The sequence below is a fragment of the Chrysemys picta genome, chromosome 3 (assembly GCF_011386835.1).
Source record: "Chrysemys picta bellii isolate R12L10 chromosome 3, ASM1138683v2, whole genome shotgun sequence".
Taxonomy (NCBI): domain Eukaryota; kingdom Metazoa; phylum Chordata; order Testudines; family Emydidae; genus Chrysemys; species Chrysemys picta.
Window position 1 is genome coordinate 202,937,385 of NC_088793.1, and position 23,029 is coordinate 202,960,413.

The following is a 23,029-nucleotide window of genomic DNA, read 5'->3' on the forward strand; positions in this document are numbered from 1 at the left end:
AGTAAATAGAAGTCGTTTCTGAAAGTCCATCTTTTTTAGATACATTTTAATCAAGTCCAGGAAATTATATACATTAAGAAGTGCAAACATGAAGTTTTTTCTCTAGCTTCTGTATTTTCACGTGTGCAGAAATATTGTGTAGGCTTCATACCTGGCTGGCTCACCTTATATGGATAGTATTTTAAATGCTGGGAGGGAGTGCCTCATGTAATGTAAAAAAAAATCTTCCTCTACTTTCCAAGAAGGGATGGATAATAACGTTCACATGAGTGGGCTGATGAGTCGTCACGATGACGAAGCTACAAGGACATCAACTTCAGAAGGGCTGGAGGAGGGTGAGGTGGAAGGGGAGACTCTCCTGATTGTTGAATCTGAGGATCAGGCTTCAGTGGATTTATCCCATGACCAGAGTGGGGACTCCTTGAACAGTGATGAGGGGGATGCATCCTGGATGGAGGAGATGTCCTATTACTGTGAGAAGTGTCAGAAGTGGATACCTGCAAGTAAGAATCAAGATTTTCCTCTGTTATCTTTGTCACTTTCCTTTTCTGGGTTTACTGGTTCTTTTCCTCCCAGAAAATAATGCTTGTTTTTTTCCTGAATGTATGGGAGGCAGGGATGCCTGGTGGATAGAGCACTGGTCTGGGACTCAGGAGATCTGGGTTATATTCCCAGCTCTGCCACTAGCCTGCTGTGTGACCTTGGGCAAGTCAGTTCCCCTCTCTGTGCCTCAGTTTCCCCATCTGTAAAACAGGGACAATGACAATTCCTTTGTAAAGATCTACCAATGAAAAGTGCTACAGAAGAGCTAACTATTATTATTTTCCTGATTGCTTTGTCATTTCAGTGGGATGTATGCATAAATTTCAGCCTTCTGTATATAAGAATGGTTCTGTGGTATCCTGAACTTAGATTAGCATTCACAGAACAATATAAAACCAGTAGCAGCAGCCCTGGGAAGAAGGTATTTTGTGCTAAATAGCTAAAATGATCTTTCCAATATCTCAATTTAACATTAAATAAACTCTTTTAGCTTTCTTCATATTCTAGTACAGCAGTTTTTCCTTTCCAAAATCAAGATCTACCTGAACACTGTTCATTTTGTGGCAGGAAATACTGAATTCTTCTGGCTTGCTCCACACCTGTCAGTTAGTTCAACTGCCCGGTTTTCCAAAAGCTGTAGCGTGAAATCCTTTCTCCAGTGAAGTCATTGGGAGTTTTGCCCTTGACTTTACTGGAGCGAGGATTTCACATTTGGTGTTCAGTAGGAAGAAGTTAAAGGGACGCAGTCAACTTGAAATCTAGTCTACTTCGGTACGACACCTGATCCTGTGTCCTTTTGCCAGTGTTTACAATCAGTTTTTTATGTTTAATTTTTTTTTCTATCTTCTGTTGCTGTTTGAAAGACCCATACAAGGAAAATCGATCACCAGAATGATCAGTGAAAATGACTCGACACCAAGTGCTTTCAAATGCACAATGTAAACAAACTGAAAAAAATGGAAATATGTTTTTTCTAATCTCTTTCAGTTAGTGTTTCAATTACAGTCTGAGAAAGGTACTGAGTGTGTCAGTGTCAGTACCTTTCCCAGACCTGAAGAAGAGCTCTGTGTAGCTCGAAAGCTTGTCTTTCTCATCAACAGAAGTTGGTCCAATAAAAGATATCTCACACACTTTGTCTCTCTAATATCCTGGGACTGACTTGGCTCCAATAACACTGCATGTATTAAAATCTTTGCCTTTTTACATGTATACAAGTATTAGATAGGAAAGCCCATCTTTAATGTGTGGTTTTTTTCTTTTGATCCCTTGTTGACTTCTGTAACTGTAAATTAAGCATCACACCGAGTTTCTATACTTCTGTTATGGAATTATCAGGGTTGCTGATCTCTTGCTCAGCGGATAAACACTGTTCTGAATGCAAATTTACTTTGCTCCATTTTTCCTATAAAAGGACTGAGGCATATCCCTTTTGCTTGTTTGTTTTAGGTCAGCTGAGAGAACAACTCAGCTACCTCAAGGGAGATAACTTTTTCAGGTTTACTTGCTCTGATTGTTCAGAAGATGGGAAGGAGCAGTTTGAACGGCTGAGACTAACCTGGCAGCAAGTAAGTAAAAGCATTCACTCAGGCATAAAACCAACAAGACCTTCAAAAGTTGCTGTGTGTACAATATACATAACACCTAGAAATTTGGAGTCAGTCACAAGTGGTGAAGAAATTTACCTATGAGTTTTTTTGAGGATTGCTATGTACCTGCTTATCAGGAAGTGGGACTTTTGTGAGCAAATTGAAAAAATCATCTTAACGTTGTAAAAAAGCCAAATTCCCCATTTTTCATCAATACTCTGCATTGCTCAATACAACTGTACACAATTTTAGAAAAGCAAAGAGAATGCGATTTAGCTGCTGTGCATTTAACAATTTTTTGGCATATGGGCATTGTTGGAAAAGTAGTACAGCAAAACACAAAATGTCCAGTAAATTCTTGGAATGTTTTGGGCACAACTTTTTGTTTCAGAAAATAGAGGGAGTAACCAGGGGGCAGCCATTTTAAATTTGATTCTAACAGGGAGGAATTGGTTGCGAATCTGCTGGTGAAAGGCAGTTTGGGTGAAAGGGATCATGAAATGATAGTATTCATGATTCTAAGGAAAGGAAGAAGTGAGAGGCACAGAGTAAGAACAAACTCAGAGAACTGGTAGGTAACGTCTCATGAGAAAAAAATTCTAAAGGAAAAAAGGAATTCAGGAGAGCTGGTAGTTTCTCAGAGACAATATTAACATGACAACAGTAAACTATCCTGCGGTGAAGGATAGGAAGAATAGTAATAGGCCAATATGGCTGCCTCAGGGAGGTCTTTAATGACCTGAAAATCAAAAAGGAATCATTCAAAAAGTTGAAACATGGACAGATAGTTAAGGATGAGTACAAAGGAATAGCATAAGCAGATAGGGACAAAATCAGAAAGGCTACGGAACACAAACTGAGGTACATCTAGCAAGGGACGTAAAAGGCAATAAGGAGAAGTTCTATCAATATATTAGGAACAAGAGAAAGATGAAGGACAGTGTAGGTTCACTACTTAGCAGGGAAGGATAGCTAATAAAGGATGACAACCAAGCAGGCTGAGGTGTTTAATACCTATTTTGCTTCAGTCTTCATTAAAAAGATTAATTGTGACCAGATGCTTAACACTGTTTAACAAGGGGGAAGTAACACAAGGCAGAATAGGGAAAGTGCAGATTAAAGAATATTTAGATAAATTAGATGTATTCAAATCAGTGGGATACCAGGGTACTTAAGGAACTAGCTGAAGCAATTTTGGAATTATTAGCGATTATCGTGGAGAACTCATGAAGGACGGGTCAGGTCCTAGAGGACTGGAAAAGGGCAAATATAATACCTGCCTTTAAAAAGGAGAACAAAGAGGATCCCGGGAATTAGGGACCAATCAGCCTAACTTTGATACCTGGAAAGATATCAGAGCAAATTGTTAAACAATCAGTCTGTAAGCACCTAGAGGATAATAGGGTAATAAATAAAAGCCAGCATGGATTTGGCAAGAACAAATCATGCCAAACTAACCAAATTTCCTTCTTTGACAGGACTAGTGGATGAGGGAAGCAGTAGACATGATATATGTTTATTTTAGTAAGACTTTTGACAGTCTCACAAGACATTTTCATTAGCAAACTAGGGAAATGTGGGCTAGATGATATTACTATAAGGTAGGTGCACTTATTGAAAAAACATACTGAAAGAGTAGTTATCTGTGGTTCACTGTCAAACTGGGAAGACGTATCTATGAGGTCCCACAGGGGTCCGTCTAGGATCTCGTACAGTGCAGTATTTACAATAAAGACTGGAATAATGGAGTGGAGAATGTGCTTATAAAATAGGCAGGTGTTACCAAACTGGGAGAAGTTGCTAGCATTTTGGAGGACAGGATTAGAATTCAAAATGACCTTGATAAATTGGAGAATTGGTCTGAGATCAACAAGATAAAAAATTCAGTAAAGAGAAGTGCAAAGTGTTACGCTTAGGGAAAAAAAAATCAAAGGCACAATTACAGAATGGGGAATAACTGGCTAGGCGATAGTACTGTTGAAAAGAATCTGAAGGTTATAGTGAATCACAAACCAACAATGTGATGCATTTGTTTAAAAAAAAAAAAAAGGGCATATATAATTCTGTGGTGTATTCACAGGAATGTGGTATGTAAGACATAAGAGGTAATTGTCCTGCTCAGCTCGGCACTGGTGAGGCGACAGCTGGAGTATTGTGTCCAGTTCTGGGTGCCATGCTTTAAAAAAAAAAGATGTGGACAAACTAGAGAGAGTCCAGAGGAGAGCAACACAAATGGTAAAATATATTTAAAAAAACCCTGACTTATGCAGAAAGGTTAAAAAATTGGGCATGTTTAATCTCAAGAAAAGAAGACAGGGGAAATTGATAACAGTCCTCAAATACATTAAGGGCTGTTATAAAGAGAAGGGTGATCAATTTTTCTCCATGTTCACCGAAGGTCGAACAAGAAGTAATGGGCTTAATCTGCAGCCAGGGAGACTTAGGTTAGATATTAGGAGAAACTTTCTAAGTGTAAGGATAGTTAAGTACTGGGTAGATTAGCTAAAGAGATTGTGGAATCTCTATCATTGAAGTTTTAAAGAACAGGTTAGACAAACACCTGTCCAAGGTGGTCTAGCTATACTTGATCCTGCTTTTGGGAATGGACTACTAGATGACTTCTCAAGGTCCCTTCCAGATCTATGATTCTTTCATTTGGCTATGATTTAAAGCCAGTGGAATGCCTGTGTACAAGCCAAACGGCTGTTGGGTCCCTGAAAATAAAGAAATCTCTGCTCCATACAGCTCAGAAAAGCTCCAGATTGGCTGCATGCATATTAGTAATAGTCTTTGTTGGGATTTACTGTTTTAGCCAGTCATGAAGCCGCAACCCCAAATAATCTCTGATTTATGTAGCAGTAACTTTGGCCCTGCAGTGACATCTCTCTGAAAGATTCCTTGCATGATATGCAGCTTAGTTTTGATTACAGTTGCAATCAAGAGTCCCAGCTGTCCTCATTGCAGGACTTCAAGAGCTTAGTAAATCTGACAGACATTAAGGTGTTTCCCCAGTTCACTTCCTTGTTTAGGCAAGGTTGGGATATTCACCCAGCTGGAATAGGACCGAGTCTGACAGAGGTACATCATCTGAGTATAACGGTTAGAATGTTTGTCAATTACGGAAATGGAAGAGAAGAATTTAGCCAACTTAGACATGCTGCCACAAATCCATATATTCATCGCAGAATGGTGAATCTGATCCAGCGGTGGCAGCTGCTGCTGTTCAGCGTTCTTTATTTCAGATACAGGATGCCGGTGCTGTGGTGCTGAGGCCTATGTTTGTGCCCTCAGGGCAGTAGTGATGCTCTGTCTCAGCATGGATCATTAGAAATGTCCACTGTCCGTTGCTGCTGCTCATGGGCCCAACGTTTTGTGTGTGCACATCTTCTAAATGAAGTTAGTAATAATACTCGATGCCCCAGAGCACTAGAGCTGCTTTGTGCTACTCCAGCTGGCACTAAGCAGACTCACAGGTGGCAGATCCAGCCACTTGAGGATTTGTCCTCCTTTGGGTGGCTTAGAGCTTCTGTAGTAACTTCTACGTCACCCTCTTCTAGCAGCCAGCATGGGCGTATGGCCTGGTGAAAGGGGCTGTAGTCAGGGCATCTTGACACCCCCGTGATCCTCAGCAATCCCTGGATCCAGAAAAGCCTCTAGGGATCATTGGCTGCAGGTGGAAGATTAGGGTTACCATACGTCCGGATTTTCCCGGACATGTCCGGCTTTTGGGGGCTCAAATCCCCGTCCGGGGGGAAATCCCCAAAAGCCGGGCATGTCCGGGAAAATCGGGAGGCTCGGCCGGGGCCTCTTTGTCTGGGGCCGGGGCCGGTGCGGGGCCGGGGTCGCGGGGCCGGGGGCATAGTGCCGGGCCGGGGGCCGGGCCGGGGGCCGGGCCGGGCGCGGGGGGCCAGGCGCGGGGCCGGGGTCCAGGCCGAGCCCGCGGGGCCGGGGTCCGGGCCGAGCCCGCGGGGCCGGGGGCCGGGCCGAGCCCGCGGGGCCGGGGTCCGGGCCGGTCCGGGGCCGGGGTCCAGGCCGGTCCGGGGTCAGGGAGCCGGGCCGGGGAGCCGGGCCGGGCCCGCGGGGCCGGGGAGCCGGGCCGGGCCCGCGGGGCCGGGGAGCCGGGCCCGCGGGGTCGGGAGCCGGGCCGGGCCCGCGGGGTCGGGAGCCGGGCCGGGCCCGCGGGGCCGGGAGCCGGGGGGTGCGCCGGGCCGCCGGGGGTGGTCGGCCGGGGCCGGCACCCCAGGGCCCGAGCCGACCCAGGCTGGAGCCGCCGGGGGGCCAGCCTGGGCTGGGCCGCGCCTCCTCCCCCACCCACCCCCCCCTTACCTGCTTCAGGCTTCCCGCGAATTAAATGTTTGCGGGAAGCAGTGGAGGGGGCGGAGACTTTGGGAGGGGGCGGAGTTGGGGCGTGGGCGGGGCTGGGGGCGGGGCCCCGGGGAGTGTCCTCCATTGGGAGGCACAAAATATGGTAACCCTAGGAAGATAGACCAGCCTGACAGACGAATTTATGTCGGGGATTGGGCTGGTGCCAGGAAAGCATAGGATCTTGGGGATGCATAGGTGCCCCCCCTCACCTCTCCTACTCCAAATGTGCACTGAGCTTAGCTTGGCCAGTCCGGAGATTCTGGTCCAATAAACGCTACTAGCATTAGACTACATCGGTTTCTAGAATAGAGGAAGAAGAGTGACAAAGGGGAGAGAGAGAAAGTCAGAGGTGACAAGAGAAGACAAAGAAAATGCACCTTCTCAGAGGCAGTTTAGACAAGAAGCAGTGTCTCCAGGATAGCCAAGTCTGGTGTTGGGAAGTGGCAGAATCACCTTCGCTGGCATATGAAAAAACCCAGATTCCTTGATCTTAAGGTGAGAAGGGACTATCATGACCATCTAATTTCACCTATTGAAAGGAGCAGTGTTTTTAAAATTCTGACCTGTCTTTTGTCATTGGTGGAACACTGTCCCACCTAGCTGTTTCTGCAATGACCCTGGGTTCAGTGTGTACATTTCTAGAGCAGCAGTTATCAAACATGGAAAGGATTTTTTGAAAAAAAACTAGCGAGTATATGTATTCTCCCATTAGCATTAGTGGGAGCGAAGCCTAGAAACCCACAGGACTTGGTTAGGAGACCATCTCCTGCCAAAGTAGGTTTCAGAGCCCTAAGAAAGAAGAGAATAAGTCTCTATAGGAGACCGCCTTCAAGGGAGTTGAGTGGTTGACAGCAGGAGCTCCAAACCCATCTGCACCATTAATATTTGTACTCCAGGCTGAAATGGTTCAGTGTAATTGACAGTTTGTCCTCTTAGATTTATTCACAAACAAGCCTGATTTCCAAAACTGTGCTTTAATGTAGGCTCTTAGTGAGTCAATTGAGTTTGTCTGTGATGTATGTAAATGTGCTCTGAAAGGACTGTGTTCAATAAAGACAAAGCAAAAGCAGAGTGATCCATGGGATACAATGTATTGTATGGATTGCTCTGCTTTTACTGGATTCTAAGTGGAAATAAGACATTAAGCAAATAACACCCAAAGAGTCTGTCCTTGTGCACACATTTCTACAGGATTAGCAGACTGGAGCATTTGCTACCCATCTTTTCTGGAGAGAAAAGACATTGTGTCCCCAGTCTGGATCCTCAACCCTGATATAGTTCCTTTATGCCACTCAGGCTGTGCAAAGGGGCTGTAAAGCAGCATCACCAGATAGCTGAGGATTCCCCTGGCATGAGAGGGTCCCTGGGTGAGTAAAGCAGGTGAGCGTGACAAACAATAGGAAGGAAGGAAGGATGAGTACAGGTAACAAGATCATGGGTTACATAGATGGGCTGTGTGGTTGTGAATCAATTGGAAGCTTTGTATAAATAGGTAAAATCAGCAAAGAGTGGAGGGGGTGTTTCCCCACCAGACAAAATGGTAATGGACCGGTTGAATCCATTCCCTTTTGTGTTCCAGGTTGTCATGCTGGCGATGTACAACCTGTCTCTGGAAGGAACTGGCCGTCAAGGGTACTTCAGATGGAAAGAAGATATTTGTGCTTTTATTGAGAAACACTGGACTTTCCTATTAGGGAACAGGTAAAGCCAATATTTCCCTGAAACTCAGAATGGAGATTAGAGAGGGAAGAAATTGTGTTGCTCAGTTGGAAACAGGAATCCCAGGTTATTCAGAGATTTCTCTCTTTATTCAATTCAGGGCGGACAAGAAGGAAGAAAGTGGAGGGTTTGACCTGCAGAGCTCAAACAGGGATATGAAGGGATTTCTTAGGAAAAAAACCTGTTACACAGTGAAAGAGAGTTAGTGTTGTACAGAACTGGACACAGAATTTAATTGCCTCTGAACACACAGGGCCTGATTCTACCCTCATTTATGCAGGTGTAAATAAGGGAGAACACCGAATTACACTGACACAAAACTGATGCGAGATCAGAACCCCCAGAGAAAGAAATTGATTTTTCCTATTTCTATTTTGGATCTTTTCTTAATGAAATCTCTTGTTTACTATCTACTACAAAATATTGTGACACTGTGGTATTTTTCACAGTCTATGTAGGGCCCTGCCAAATTCACGGCCATGAAAAACGCGTCATGGACCATGAAATCTGGTCTTTTGTGTGCTTTTACCCTATACTATACAGATTTCATGGGGGAGACCAGTGTTTCTCAAATTGGGAGTCCTGATCCAAAAGGGAGTGACGGGGGGGTCACAAGGTTATTTTTGGGGGGGTCGCAATATTGCTACCCTCACTTCTGCACTGCCTTCAGAGCTGGGCAGCCGGAGAGCGGCAGCTGTTGGCCAAGCGCCCAGCTCTGAAGGGAGCGCCCCACCAGCAGCAGCGCAGAAGTAAGGGTGGCAATACCATACCATGCCATCCTTACTTCTGCACTGCTGGTGGCGGTGGCGCTGCCTTCAGAGCTGGGATCCCAGTCAGCAGCTGCCTCTCTCCAGCTGCCCAGCTCTGAAGGCAGTGTCACAAGCAGTAGCACAGAAGTAAGGGTAGCAGTACCACAATCCCCCCCCCCCCAACACAAAATAATCTTGTGACCACCTCCCTTTGTCCCTCTCTGGGTTCCCACCCCCTCCTTCTCAATGGAAAGACACCAGGTTAAAGATGGATTCTAGTTCAGGTGACATGATCACATGTCACTGTAAGACTTCAAGCCTTCATTCCTCCCAGCCTGACTCACAGGAAGGCTTGCCTGCAAACAGAGCCATCGATAGTCAATTGCCCTGGTTGATGGGAGCCATCAAGATTCCAAACCACCATTAATGACCCACATTTTGCATAATTACAATAGGCTCTCAGAGTTATATTTCATATTTCTAGTTTCAGATACAAGAGTGATACATTTATACAAATAGGATGACCACACTCAGTAGTTTATAAGCTTTGTAATGATACCTTACAAGAGACCTTTTGCATGAAGCATATTCCAGTTACATTATATTCACTCATTAGCATATATTTATAAAATCATATAGAGTGCAATGTCACAAGGGGGAAGATGTCAAATGACACCTTCTTACTCAGGAGATCTCTCCCTTCTCTCTCTCTCCCCCCCTTCCAATCCTCCTCCCGCATGTATCCTGAGTCCTATCTACTGACTTTAACAACAGAGTAAGTTTTTACTCTTCTTAGCACTGTTAAGTTAGCACAGCTACTGGAGAATGAGCTGGATTCTGTTCTGGCTCTTGTATCGTCAATAGAACTGTTGATTGACACCCAACTGCAGAATCTTTATGGTTGGGGATGTGAAAGGCTGAATCAACAAAGCACCAGCAGTTAGGAAAACCATCCCTTTACTAGTAAACTCAGCCTATTTGATATTGTGAGTCCCTGAGAGAGAATCGAAATGGAATCACTTTTCAGAGCAGAATCTAGCTGGGTCTTGGAACTTGGTGGCCCAGATTCCAGCTGGAAATCACCCAGTGGAAATCAGAAACAGTAGCATTGCTAAAATGCTTTAAGCCTGGAGGCCAAGTGAACTATTACATCAGAGTAAATGGCGCAAGCATCCCCCTAGTCTTTTTGGTGAAGGAGAATAAAGTCCAACTAAAATGTTCTTGGTGTCTCTCATTTTCCCCTGTCTTGATTTAGGAAGAAGACTTCAACTTGGTGGAGCACTGTTGCTGGCTGTCTTTCTGTAGGGAGCCCCTTGTTTTTCCGCTCAGGGGCACAGGAATTCGGAGAACCAGGATGGTGGAAACTTGTTCACAATAAGCCTCCTACGATGAAACCTGAAGCAGAGAAGCTCTCTGCATCTGCACTGAAAGCAAAAGGTAACTGTTCTGATGACAACACATAGTGTGCTAGTCAGGCCCGAATTGACCGTGTTTAAAGGTATGAGATGACGCTTATTTTAAATGGCACAGCTGTGGATGGGGTTACAGGGCCTGATTCTGCTCTCATTTGCACTTGTTTTACACTGGTGTAAATCCACTGACTTCAGAGGAGTTTCTCCAGATTTATACCAGTGTGAGAAGAGGCCCAGAGTATTTTATACCCTCTTTGTAGTGTACAGACATGTATTGTCATTTAAATGATCCAAGTGCTTTTGTATTGCTTTCCTGTCTCCATAATTATCACAGTTTCTCTACTGCCTGTTACCTTGCTGTTCTCTTTTTAAAGAATCTTTTGTCGGTTTAGTCACATGGAGTGAAATTCACTCCTGTGCAAAGGGCCAGTATCGGACTCCAGTGGTGCCTAACCTTTATGCTGGATGCTCTGCACAGGGGAGAATTTCAGCCATGGTTTGAAGGCCCTTCTTGAAAGACTACCATCAAAACTTGCTCACGTGGATACAAATGATGAGTAAAGAGGCATCGAAAGCTCAGTGCCTTTAAGAATAAACAAGCTATTCATTCTCTAGCAGCTTCAAAACCACCTCTGGATCCCATCATTACAGTGGAGGGGCTGAGGAAGCGGGTGAGCCGCAATCCTGTAGAGTCAGCAATGGAGCTGAAGGAGAAGAGGTCTCGCACTCAAGAAGCCAAGGACATTAGGAGAGCCCAGAAGGAGGCAGCTGGCTTCCTGGACCGAAGCACCTCTTCCACTCCTGTCAAATTCACCAGCCGAGGCCGTCGCCCTGACATGGTCCTTGAGAAGGGAGAGGTGATTGACTTCTCATCTTTGAGCTCCTCGGATCGAACTCCTCTGACAAGCCCATCTCCTTCCCCATCTCTGGACTTCTCTGCTCCTGGGACGCCAGCTTCCCATTCAGCTACTCCCAGCCTGCTCTCAGAAGCAGATCTCATCCCGGATGTAATGCCGCCACAGGCCTTGTTCCATGGTAAGAGATGCCATGTGTTTTGTTTAATAGGAAGTGACAAGCAGTTTCTAACAATAGGGGTGACATAGTTACCTTGACAAAAGAATAACCTGTTTGCTTTACTTCAAGGCATGATGGAAAATGACTGGCAAAGCGCAGTTTTCTTCCTAATTACATGACAATCTAAATTAGATTTTCACAGACAGATGTAGTCATAGATTCTAAGGCAGGAAGGGACCACTTGGTCATCTAGTGTGACATCTTTTATAACACAGGGCAGACAATTTCACCCAGTAATTCCTGCATAAAACAGTATGACAGGTAATAGTGTTGCAGTGTCAGGTCAAGGCAGAATTAGAGAGCTCTCTTAAAGGAAGGAGTCTTTCACATCAGTAAAGTATTGAGGTTTTTGTTTTTGTTTCCTAGTGCTTTCATTTGTCTGAGTACAGACATGTAACATTCCCAAATTAAAGAGATGAATTCTGGGTCAGGTTGTGAGATGCTTACTGAAGCAGAATAGTACTTTACACCATGAGTAGCCCATTGAAATGAATAGGGGGAACACATGGAATAAGCACTACTCACTGTAAGTAAGGACATCACATCAGCTTTGCTCCATTAACGTAAGTGGAACTTGTCCAATTTACACCAGCTGAACATCTGGCCGGTAATCCGTAAGGCTTCAGCTCCACTCTGCCGTTTTATTGCATCAGTTTTCATGCCCTTAAGGAATTTTTAAGGAAGCCATTAACTAAAGAACAATTCTAAAAAGCGTTCCTTTAAAATAGAAAAAAAAAAGAGTCTAAATTTTGAAAGGACTGTTGATTTCGGTTGCCCCAATTTTAAGGGGCCAAACTGTGAGACATTTTAAAGGGCCCTTAAATGGCAGATGCTTGGCATTTCCTGAAATCAGGCTCCTTTAAGATTTCTCAAGTTGGGCATCCAAAATCACTAGTCGCTTTTGAAAATGTAGGCCCAGGAGTGTATGACTGGCAGGATATGACAGGTAAACGCCACATTATCTTTCCTTCACACTTAAGCCACAAACCCCCTAGGCTGATGTTCTTTCTATGCTGGGTTTGCATTTGTGTGTGTCTACTGCGTTATTTTGGTCTTCTGTACAGATGATGAAGAGATGGAAGGAGATGGAGTCATAGATCCAGGAATAGAGTACATTCCCCCTCCTAGTGGGCCAATGGGTGCTGGGCCTATGATAGTGAGCAGAAAGAAAGTGAAAACGCCGGAGCAGATCAAGCAAGAGGTGGAGAGTGAAGAAGAGAAAGCAGAGAGGATGGAAGGTGATAGCGAAGACCCTGAAGATTCAAATTCATCCCTACAGGCCAGGGGGCGAGACAAGAGGAAGCCACAGGTGGAGAAGGACAGTAAGCCCAAAGCTTCCAAGTACGCATCTGTTAGCATCTATGAGGAAAAGCTGCTTCTGAAGAGGCTGGAGGCCTGTCCCAATGCCGTGAGCATGACCCCAGAGGCCCGGAGGTTGAGGCGCAAGCTGATAGTCCGGCAGGCCAAGAGGGAAAGGGGACTGCCACTCTTTGACTTGGACCAGGTTGTGAATGCTGCTCTGCTCTTGGTTGATGGGATCTATGGAGCCAAAGAAAGAGGCATTTCCAGGCTGCCAGCAGGGCATGCAACATACAGAACAACTAGCCAGGACTTCAGAATCCTGGACAGGTACCAGGTGAGTGCTTTCAATTCCAAGTTAGTTCCTGGGGCCAGCTGTATCAGGGTTTCTGTTGTAGGCAGTAGACATCAAACTGAAGAAGCCTGACTGCCAAAGTAAAAAGGATTACAAGAATGAACTTCATTTTTTAAAGGACTTGTATCCACACCAACACATTTCCCAGCTCCATTTTACAGTTGGGTAATACTCTATAACGGGTAGGCAACCTATGGCAGGCGTGCCGAAGGCGGCACGCGAGCTGATTTTCAGTGGCACTCACACTGCCCGGGTCCTGGCCACCGGTCCGGGGGGCTCTGCATTTTAATTTAATTTTAAATGAAGCTTCTTAAACATTTTAAAAACCTTATTTACTTTACATACAACAATAGTTTAATTATATATTATAGACTTATAGAAAGAGACCTTCTAAAAACATTAAAATGTATGACTGGCACGCGAAACCTTAAATTAGAGTGAATAAATGAGGACTCGGCACACCACTTCTGAAAGGTTGCCGACCCCTGCTCTATAAAATACAAACACGTGTAGATGCCACCATTGCTAAGTTCCAGTTGCTCAAGATCATTCTACACTCAAACACTATCGTGATGGAGCCTGTGTAAGTACCTTGACAAATTGCATTACTTTCTTGCCATCCAGGAACTTGGGCACTCCCAAGATGACAGTGGGTGATGGGTGCACTCAGAACTTTGCAGGATCAGGCTTTGAAATTGGGGGGAGCTGTGGAGTCACTATGGACAGGAGCATTGGAATGTAGGTACCAGATGCCCTGGTTGGACAGGTGGAAACCCTGACTGTGAGAATCTTTTTCCCTTCTGTAGCTTTGGGTTCCAAACATTGGGCTGCTGGGCAGCTCCCTTGACATGACAGTTTATTTTTGTCTTGCCTTGTAGACTACACTGCCTGCTATGAAGGGATATAGGCACCAGACAACAAAATTTCTGTACCGACTGGTAGGCTCAGAAGACTTGTTGACAGACCACAGCATCGTCAGTCCCTACACGTCTCGCGTCCTGAAACCTTACATCAGGTACGGACCCCTAGAGTCTGAATCTCACTTCTGTCATTCTCTGCTCCCATCCTTAGGGGCAGGCTGGCACAGGGTGCTCGGGATTGCAAAAGCATCCTGGCTTCTGTGCATAGCTTGTATTTTTGCCTGGTTGGGCGCAAGTTTCCACATGAACGAATGGAACACAACATCCTCTTGTAGCACTTGTAGTCTATCAGAGGAATATTTCCTGTGCAACAAACATTTAGCAGCAATGGCAGTTATTGTTACCAACTTGTCTTTCATATTGTTGACTGTTTTTGTGATACTTGCAGGCGTGACCATGAGACCAAGCCTCCTAAACTCCAGCTGCTGGCAGAAATCTGTGCCCATCCACACAAGAACGATCCTGACTGGAAGGCTGAGCCTGAAGCGCCCATCGATTACTGCTATGTTCGCCCGAACCACATCCCCACTATCAACTCCATGTGCCATGAATTCTTCTGGCCCGGTAGGATTCCCTCAGTACTTGGTTTTCTAGGAAAGAAAAGGTTTGGTTTCAAAAATGATTTTTGGAGCAGGTCTGTTTTCTCAGTGGGTATTTGTTTGGCTCAGTTATTCTATAAATATTTAAGAGGAATTCTGTCAGACGGTCTGTGCTGGACGGACATGTCAGCCTCTACATTTCTGAGATCAAATAATACTGGGCAATTGGGCCTTGAGTCAGCAAAGCACTTAAACATGTACTGTGCTTTGAGCATGAGCTAGGACTACTTGCATGCCTAAAGTGAAGCACCCGCTTAAGTGTTTTGCTGAATCAGGGCCTTATCATAGTAAACAGAGGTTTTACCACACACCTGCTTCTAACTGGTGTGAGAAGAAAGTTTCTTCCCAGTAAGCACAAGGCCTCAATGCACTGGACTGGAACGCAGGAGATCTGGGAAGGATTCCAGGCTCTGCCACATGTCTCTATGTGACCATGGGCAACGTCCCCTTTGGTAAAATAGGGATTCTAGAATTTATTTGTCTGTGTTGCTTTATTTTTTTATTTTTTTATTGTAAGTTCCTTGGGGCAGGGGCTGTCTCTTACTATGTGCATGTCACCGTGCAACCCTGATCTCGGGTGTGGTTCCTAGGCAGTAGAGACTTAGTAATGATGATCTGCTGTGTGGTTCAGCATCTCTAACACTGCAAACTAAGTTTTTCATAACACACAAGCAGTCCACACCTATATTTTAAAATCAATATTTGCACTACACTTTGGCAGATTATTAGATATTATTTGTATTGCAGTAGCACCATTAAGCCCCAAATCAGGAGTAGATAAGATGGCAGGTCTTTCTTTACACATGCCACTTTGGAAAGCATGAGACACCCTCTGGTTCTAACAGAAACTGACCACCTTTATCACAACTCTCCCCCACACCCCTCCAAATCCCTCAATCCCCCATCCACTCAGTGCTTATCCTTATGGCACAGACAGGAATTTGTGATAAGCACCAAGGCCCAAATACACAGTTATTTAGGCTCCTAATGGAAATCCATCTATCTAGTTTTAATCTAGCTAGCTCATGTACCAGAGCACTGAAGCTGCGACGGAGCGGGCCAGCTCTGTGAGTGATTACCCAGGGTTTTGATCAGCTGCCCTGGCTTCCCTGCTCTGGTACCTGAGCTAATGAGGTTAAAGATAGCGTGGGTATGTGTACCCAAACTACAGTCACACCGGGTGTCAGTTAAAGGTGTGATTTTTCTACTGAAATAGTTATACCAGTACAGCCCCTAGTGTGGATACAATTATACTGGTATAAAGGTGCCTAATACTGATACAAGAACCTCCACGAATAAGGCTTGTCTACATGGGGAGATTATACCGATATGAGGAAGGGTGTGAATTTAAAGTGCTCTAATTATACCAGAGTGACTCCCTATGTGGAGCTGTAGTTATGGCATGAGAGAGGCTTTTTTCTGGTTTAGCTTATGTTGCTTTGATAGCAGTTTAAACAGCCTAAAAAAGCTACTCATTCTGGAATAAGCAACAGAGGGTCCTGTGGCACCTTTCAGACTAACAGAAGTATTGGGAGCATAAGCTTTCGTAGGTAAGAACCTCACTTCTTCAGATGCAAGTAATGGAAATCTCCAGAGGCAGGTATAAATCAGTGTGGAGATAACGAGGTTAGTTCAATCAGGGAGGGTGAGGTGCTCTGCTAGCAGTTGAGGTGTGAACACCAAGGGAGGAGAAACTGCTTCTGTAGTTGGATAGCCATTCACAGTCTTTGTTTAATCCTGATCTGATGGTGTCAAATTTGCAAATGAACTGGAGCTCAGCAGTTTCTCTTTGGAGTCTGGTCCTGAAGTTTTTTTGCTGTAAGATGGCTACCTTTACATCTGCTATTGTGTGGCCAGGGAGGTTGAAGTGTTCTCCTACAGGTTTTTGTATATTGCCATTCCTGATATCTGACTTGTGTCCATTTATCCTCTTGCGTAGTGACTGTCCAGTTTGGCCAATGTACATAGCAGAGGGGCATTGCTGGCATATGATGGCATATATAACATTGGTGGACGTGCAGGTGAATGAGCCGGTGATGTTGTAGCTGATCTGGTTAGGTCCTGTGATGGTGTTGCTGGTGTAGATATTCTGGAATAAGTGTGTCTAAACTGGGGAGTTATACCAGTATAACAGACAGTGCTTTAACCATACCGGTATAATTATACTAGTATAATGGAACAGAGAGTCCATGGGACATGCATCCAAAGAAGTGGGCATTCACCCATGAAAGCTTATGCTCCAATACATCTGTTAGTCTTAAAGGGGGGAGGGATAGCTCAATGGTTTGAGCATTAGCCTGCTAAACCCAGGGTTGTGAGCTCAATCCTTGAGGGGGCCACTTAGGGATCTGGGGCAAAATCAGTACTTGGTCCTGCTAGTGAAGGCAGGGGGCTGGACTCGATGACCTTTCAAGGTCCCTTCCAGCTCTAGGAGATAGGATATCTCCATTAACTATAGGACCCTCTGTTGCTTTTTACAGATCCAGACTAACACGGCTACCCCTCTGATAGTATAATGGCAACACCTCCCATGTAGATAAGCCCTAAACGGTACTTATGTAAAGCCAGTATACGAGCCATGCTGGGGTTGTACTGCTTTATAACCAGTATAGTCAAAGTCATACAACTTTATGTACAGACAAGCTCTGAGTCATTTCACAGTAGACTGCTGCCCTGAGATAATTAACACTTCTTATCGCCAATTGATTCCTCTCCACCCAGCCCTTTCTCAAGCAAGAGATTGGTTAATTCCACTGTTTGCTCCCTGTGTTCCATGAAGTTTTAAATCTCAGGAATAATACACATTACAGAAAAACCATATGCCGTTATTCTGTTATTCCACCTTTGCAAATACATCCATTGTTGGCATTTTCGTGATAGTTTTAATGAGCATTTGAGGAAACATGAAGGGTCTGATTCTTCCTTGCCTTGCATCTTGCTTAGGCATTTCCATCTGTGGAAAATGGGTGTAAAATACTACCAAATTAGAATGGTAATGGCTTACATGTACTGGGCGTTACCTTTGCACAGGTGTAATGGAGAATCTGGACCTTATATTTATTGATTTCTGTTACCATAGTGCGTAGGAGCCCCAGGCATGGACCAGAACCCCATTGCCCTGAGGACTGTACAGACACCGATCAAGTGCACTGTTCTACTCTGAAAAGTGACTTCAAGGATAAGTCTATTGCCACTTTAATTAAAGTTAGTTAGGAGCTTTGTAAAGGCTCAGATAATTAAAATATTTTGTTACAGGCTAGGAGGGATCAGCAGAGGGTAAATCACAGACATGTGAGGAGTGTCCATACTAGCTTTTACAAAGACTATGTCTTCACTGCAAAAAAAAAAGTTTGGGTTTTTTACATTGAGATAATAAAATCCTTCTGGAGATAAGGCAATATAGTTTTCCCCTTGAGGTAGCTAGTTGAAGTAAATCCCAGGTGGGGGTTGTAGGGCTAATTAACTGGCTATGTTAAGATAAAAACTACAATGTTTTGTCTCCACTAAGATTGTGCATCAAGAAAACTAACTTAAGTTAGTTATCTTGCCATAAAACCACAACTCTTTTTTTTTTTTTTTTTTTTTTTGCAATGATACATAACCAAAGATACTCACTTCCTCAATTTAACTGATGCAAAAAATCTCTAGTGAATCTAAGCTCAATAAATCAGATTTAAATCTGGGCAGGATCATTTTAATTTCTGTGCTTCATTTCAAAATCTATGAACCCTTTATTGCATCTGCAGAAAGTCCAGTGTTACCTCTTTTCATGAAGAAGGAAGATAGAGTCTCAGCTGCAGAAAGAGGAGGTGGCTTCCTTACACATGGCTTCTTGGGATTCCATGTTGATTGTACCTCCCTGGCTCTAGACCAGATCTGACCAGTGTACAAGTAAAAATAGTTTTTCAGTCTGCAGCCCTGCAATCTCAGCCTGAGATCTGAAATTCTTTTGGAGTCACACATTGCCAGCAATACAACCCTGTTGATGAGCAAGCCGTAATAGAATCCATTACACTGCCCCACAGCTTTATTGGCTGTGCTGGGCAGAAGTAAAGAGCAGTACAAACACATTTAGGGCCCAGTCCAGCTCTCATTTACACATACAACTTTATTCTTGTGTGTACTTGGGATTGGGCCCTTGATAAATGCAGTAGATGTGGCTCTGAATACCCACAGGAAGAAGATCAGTTGGGTAACAAGATGCCATTTTTGCCATCACTTTTTAGAGCAGAACCACATTTTAAGTTAGGTTTTTTTTGTCTTTATTTTCATACCATTTGGGTGTGAATCAGTGTTGTTAATTTCTTAGCACTGGCTGCTGTTGAGTCTGTTTTTAAGGATTTTTTTTTCTTCTGTACATGGGCTAAATGCTGCTCCCATTGACTTCAACAGTGAGACTTCTGTTTTGGCCCTATTGACTGATAGAATCTTTCTATGCATAGGAGTTTGAAAATGACAACATAAAGTAGTAGTTGAGCAGGTTCTCCTGAAAAACATGCTTTTTAACAGTCTTTAAGCTGTTAATTTCCCTTAAATTCCATCATGCCCTGACTGTGTGATAGTGTATGAACTGTATTGTATTGCATTAACATTTCCCGTTGGTTTGCAGTGCTTTATAGCTGTGCTCTTCTCTCACACTGTAGGAATTGATTTGTCAGAATGCCTGCAGTATCCAGACTTCAGCGTTGTTGTCCTTTACAAAAAAGTCATCATTGCATTTGGCTTCATGGTGCCAGACGTGAAATACAATGAAGCTTACATCTCTTTTCTGTTTGTTCACCCTGAGTGGAGAAGAGCGGGGATTGCAACCTTTATGATCTACCATCTTATTCAGGTAGCTGGAAGATCCTTCTCCTTGATAAAGAGCCCAGCATTGTCCCCATTTTTATGAATGAATGCAACAGTGCTGGGTCAATAGCGCTTGTTTTTATCCTCTCTCTCTCCCCTTCCCATCCTTTGTTCCCTTGTTTGTGTATTTACATGGGTGATGTGCTACCATGTGTGAATTTTTATTGTGAAAATCATTACACTCGAACAAAATTTTGTAATGAATTCAAAAGGACGTTTTCAAATAGAATAGGCTATGGGGGATTGGATGGCCTAGGAGATTAGCCAAGTGATATAGGCCTTGTCTGTATTTGGGTTTGGCTCGGATTCATCCAGCAGCAGCCAGTAACTGTTCAGCAGCAACATTGCAAACCACAAGTGTAGAGAAGAAAAGTTGCGATCTGCACTGGATGAGCTAATCCTGGTTTCAAGCAGGGGAAGGCTCAATCCGTACCAGTTATAGCTTTCCTTACCTAAAATTCAGCTACGCCACTCACTGGCCACTGATGACTTGATCACAAGCAGAGTTAATGCCATAGACTCTCACGTTCAGGGTGCTTGTTCAAATGTATCTCAGTTTAGGTAAAGAACAAATGTTTGTCGCCTGGATCAACCGTGAGGAATGTCCACATTAGCTTTTACAAACATGTTAACTGCCTTGAGTTCACTGGCATCAGTGAACTCCAGATACAAAAGTCTAGTGAAGACACATCCTTAGAAGAGAGGCCAAAATTCAAATGGGCATGAAAACTGAATTAGGTCTCCTCTATGGCAGAGTTTTGGGCCATTGTGGAAAATTACCACTACTGTTTGCAGGACCTGTAATAAACGATTGACCAAATTCTGCTCCCAGTTACACTGGGATAAAACCGAAGTAATGCCATCGAGTTCAATAGAGCTAACGAGGATTTTCACTGGTGTCCCACAAACTAACTCCAGTGATAACGAGAGATTGCCACTTCCCATTAGGCTTCTGTTTGACGACCATTGATCTGCTCTGTATTTGTGTCTATGGTGGGAGGCAGGTTATATTCAGTTTAAGACGAACTGTTGGCAGTAATATAATCTACAATAGACTATATTCCATCCTCTGATGCAAGCACGGTGTTGTGAATTGTGTGAATGCATTTCCAAAAGTTACACATTTCATTGGGGGCAAGGCTGCATCAAAAATGTCCCTAATTTTGATTGCTTTATTCTGGCCTCATACAGGTGGGAGTCTTATTACTAGCCTCTGAAAACAAGAATTATGTTTTCTTGCAAGCCAAGATCAAATGCTCTGTCATTAAAATTCTTTAATGGCTGTATCCTACTCCTTCCTTGTTTTTACCGTTTGGATGTAATGGATGAAAAATGCTTTCAGAACATGGCATGAAAGGAGTTCTAAAAGGCAGAAGAATTATTATATTAAACATTATTGGAGAGGTTTTATGAATAATCTGGTTGCTAAATAACAAGGAATCTCCAAGTTAATGTCAGAATTGTCACTTACTATCTGAACCTAGCTATTTAGCTGGGCTTCTCAGGCGGTGAGCCCCGGGGGCTGAAGGATGGGAGTGGATCAGGCTGGGATCTACTGGAATTCCAGTGTGACACACCCTTAGGTAACCTAGTGGTGCCAGTGTGATTCTAGCAAGTCTAGGTTTATTTGATGACAGAGATGTGTCCAGTGCCAGAAGCAGAATGCCTGCTCCTTGGCTGTTTTTTTCTTAAGTGTTTGAGATTATTTTTAATTAACAATTACACTGAGAAGGAGGTAAGAAAATTGACAAATTACAATCTAGTTTCTGTTCCTGCCCTCAAACTGCTGATTACTCAATCACAAAGGTTTTTGATAAACAGTAGTTCCCATCTGATTTCAGCTGTTGCTGTGTGTTGTAATTTCTCTGTTTCAAGGCCTCTGCTTTTCTCACGTTTCCCTAACTAGTTAAATTCCAGGATTTAAGAGTTTCTTCACCTCCTCCTTTTCCCTGGAGGCGCTCTCATTTTCTGGCTGTTTTTTTCCTTTGGCAGACCTGCATGGGCAAAGATGTTACTCTTCACGTCTCTGCAAGCAACTCCGCTATGCTGCTGTACCAAAAATTTGGATTTAAGACTGAAGAATACATTTTGGATTTTTACGACAAATATTACCCCTTAGATAGCAAGGAGTGCAAGCATGCGTTCTTCCTGAGATTGCGACGATAATATACCACGGATACACAGAGCTCTGTGGAAAACCTGACAGGCTGAATTAAGAGTTGCCATGATTTCAGCTCAGGAGGTTGGCTGTTAGAGTGCAACGATGCCTTTATCACCAACATCAGCAGTGACGTACTGTATGCTTAATGTGCAGTCCGAGATTGATTTATGGCCTCCGTGGGGGTGTCGAGCAACAGGCCTGAGTATGAACTGGGATACAATGGAAGGGGAATTTCCTGCCCTCTTTTTGGAGAGCCCTTTGACAAACAATTTGAGACTTCGAAGGGGCTAGAGGACATTAAATTTCTCAAACCTAAGTGTGTTGCAGTGGTTGTGTGTTCAGTAGGAAGTTTGTGCAGTGCACAATATTCTGTAGCAGGAACAGGATGTCAGGTGTGTTCGTAGCTAGATAATGTTAGATACAAGAGCTGCTAAGTCAACTCTTTGAAATCTTTAAATCCATCCATCAGTTGTTGAAGCTATAGAGCACCCCTCCAACCATGGGCCCAGCCTTGCTGGCTCCGACACCCCACTCTCCTATGCCATAGGCACTCTGGCTTGAGGAATCTTAGCACAAGAGGAGAGGCAGTTGAGATCTGAAATCTGATCCTTGCTTTATGGCATTAACCTATTGTAACCTAGCGGGAACAGGGGGCAAAGATGAGGCAGTTACTTTTCTCAGAAAAACCCAGTCTGTGATTGCAAGGCTCTAAATGTTCTTGGGTATGCCAAGAAAAATGTTAAGGCAACAAAAGAAGCAAACACAGGGCTTGTCTCACACTGAGGACCAGTCCTTTTCCTACATAGTTTAGCAACTCCTACTCCCCTTTTTACTGCAGGTGAACGGGTAGCTTGACAGATTGTTTTACAGTTTAGCAAGTTGTAGATACGGCAGTCTGTGCATCTGGAACATGAACCACACCTTCTGTGTAGTCTTAATGTCAAGGCCACATAGCTGCAGAGAACAGATGTGTTTTTTTAAATCCACCTTGTATACATTTCAGGTGCCTAAGTATGGTAGTTGTTGCCTTAATGGAGTCTGCATTCTAATAGGAGCAGAGAGACAGACACCGTCTCTGTTTCTGTACAGCCAAGGTAAGCCCTCCCTGAAACATATGTAATTGATACTAGAAAAAACTCGTTTTGAAACCATTCGAGAACTATCTGCCCTGCCATCTGTGCACATTTCCAAATATTTTATGACTGTGTGTGAAAAATTTTGATGTTACTGATGTTAAGAGTTAGCTGTTTCTGGAAAGATCTGTCCTTGAGTGAAATTAAAGACCTTCTCTTGGACATGCCCAGCTGCAGTCATATAGCGTGTTCATTTATTTTTCCACCATTCACTTCTACCGTCTTTCTTTGATGTCATGCAAAATCGAACATGTCCCGCAGAGTAT

General features: G+C 43.9%; 1 protein-coding gene across 3 annotated transcripts; it reads left to right on the forward strand.

Moving 5' to 3' along the window:
- Positions 1–63: 63 nt before the first annotated feature.
- Positions 64–22,930, forward strand: KAT14 (lysine acetyltransferase 14). Of its 3 annotated transcripts, none has more exons than XM_005287460.5 (10): positions 64–503; positions 1,990–2,108; positions 8,074–8,195; positions 10,218–10,399; positions 10,990–11,409; positions 12,513–13,084; positions 13,981–14,117; positions 14,411–14,586; positions 19,265–19,455; positions 21,462–22,930. In XM_005287460.5, the coding sequence occupies exons 1-10, from the start codon at positions 248–250 to the stop codon at positions 21,633–21,635; spliced, it is 2,349 nt and encodes a 782-aa protein (XP_005287517.1). In that variant the 5' UTR covers positions 64–247; the 3' UTR covers positions 21,636–22,930. The 3 variants fall into 3 exon arrangements, with proteins under 3 accessions (XP_005287517.1, XP_005287518.1, XP_065445884.1); XM_005287461.5 differs by having other exon boundaries at positions 10,993–11,409; XM_065589812.1 differs by lacking the exons at positions 19,265–19,455; positions 21,462–22,930 and adding an exon at positions 17,701–18,512.
- The last annotated feature ends 99 nt before the right edge of the window (positions 22,931–23,029 follow it).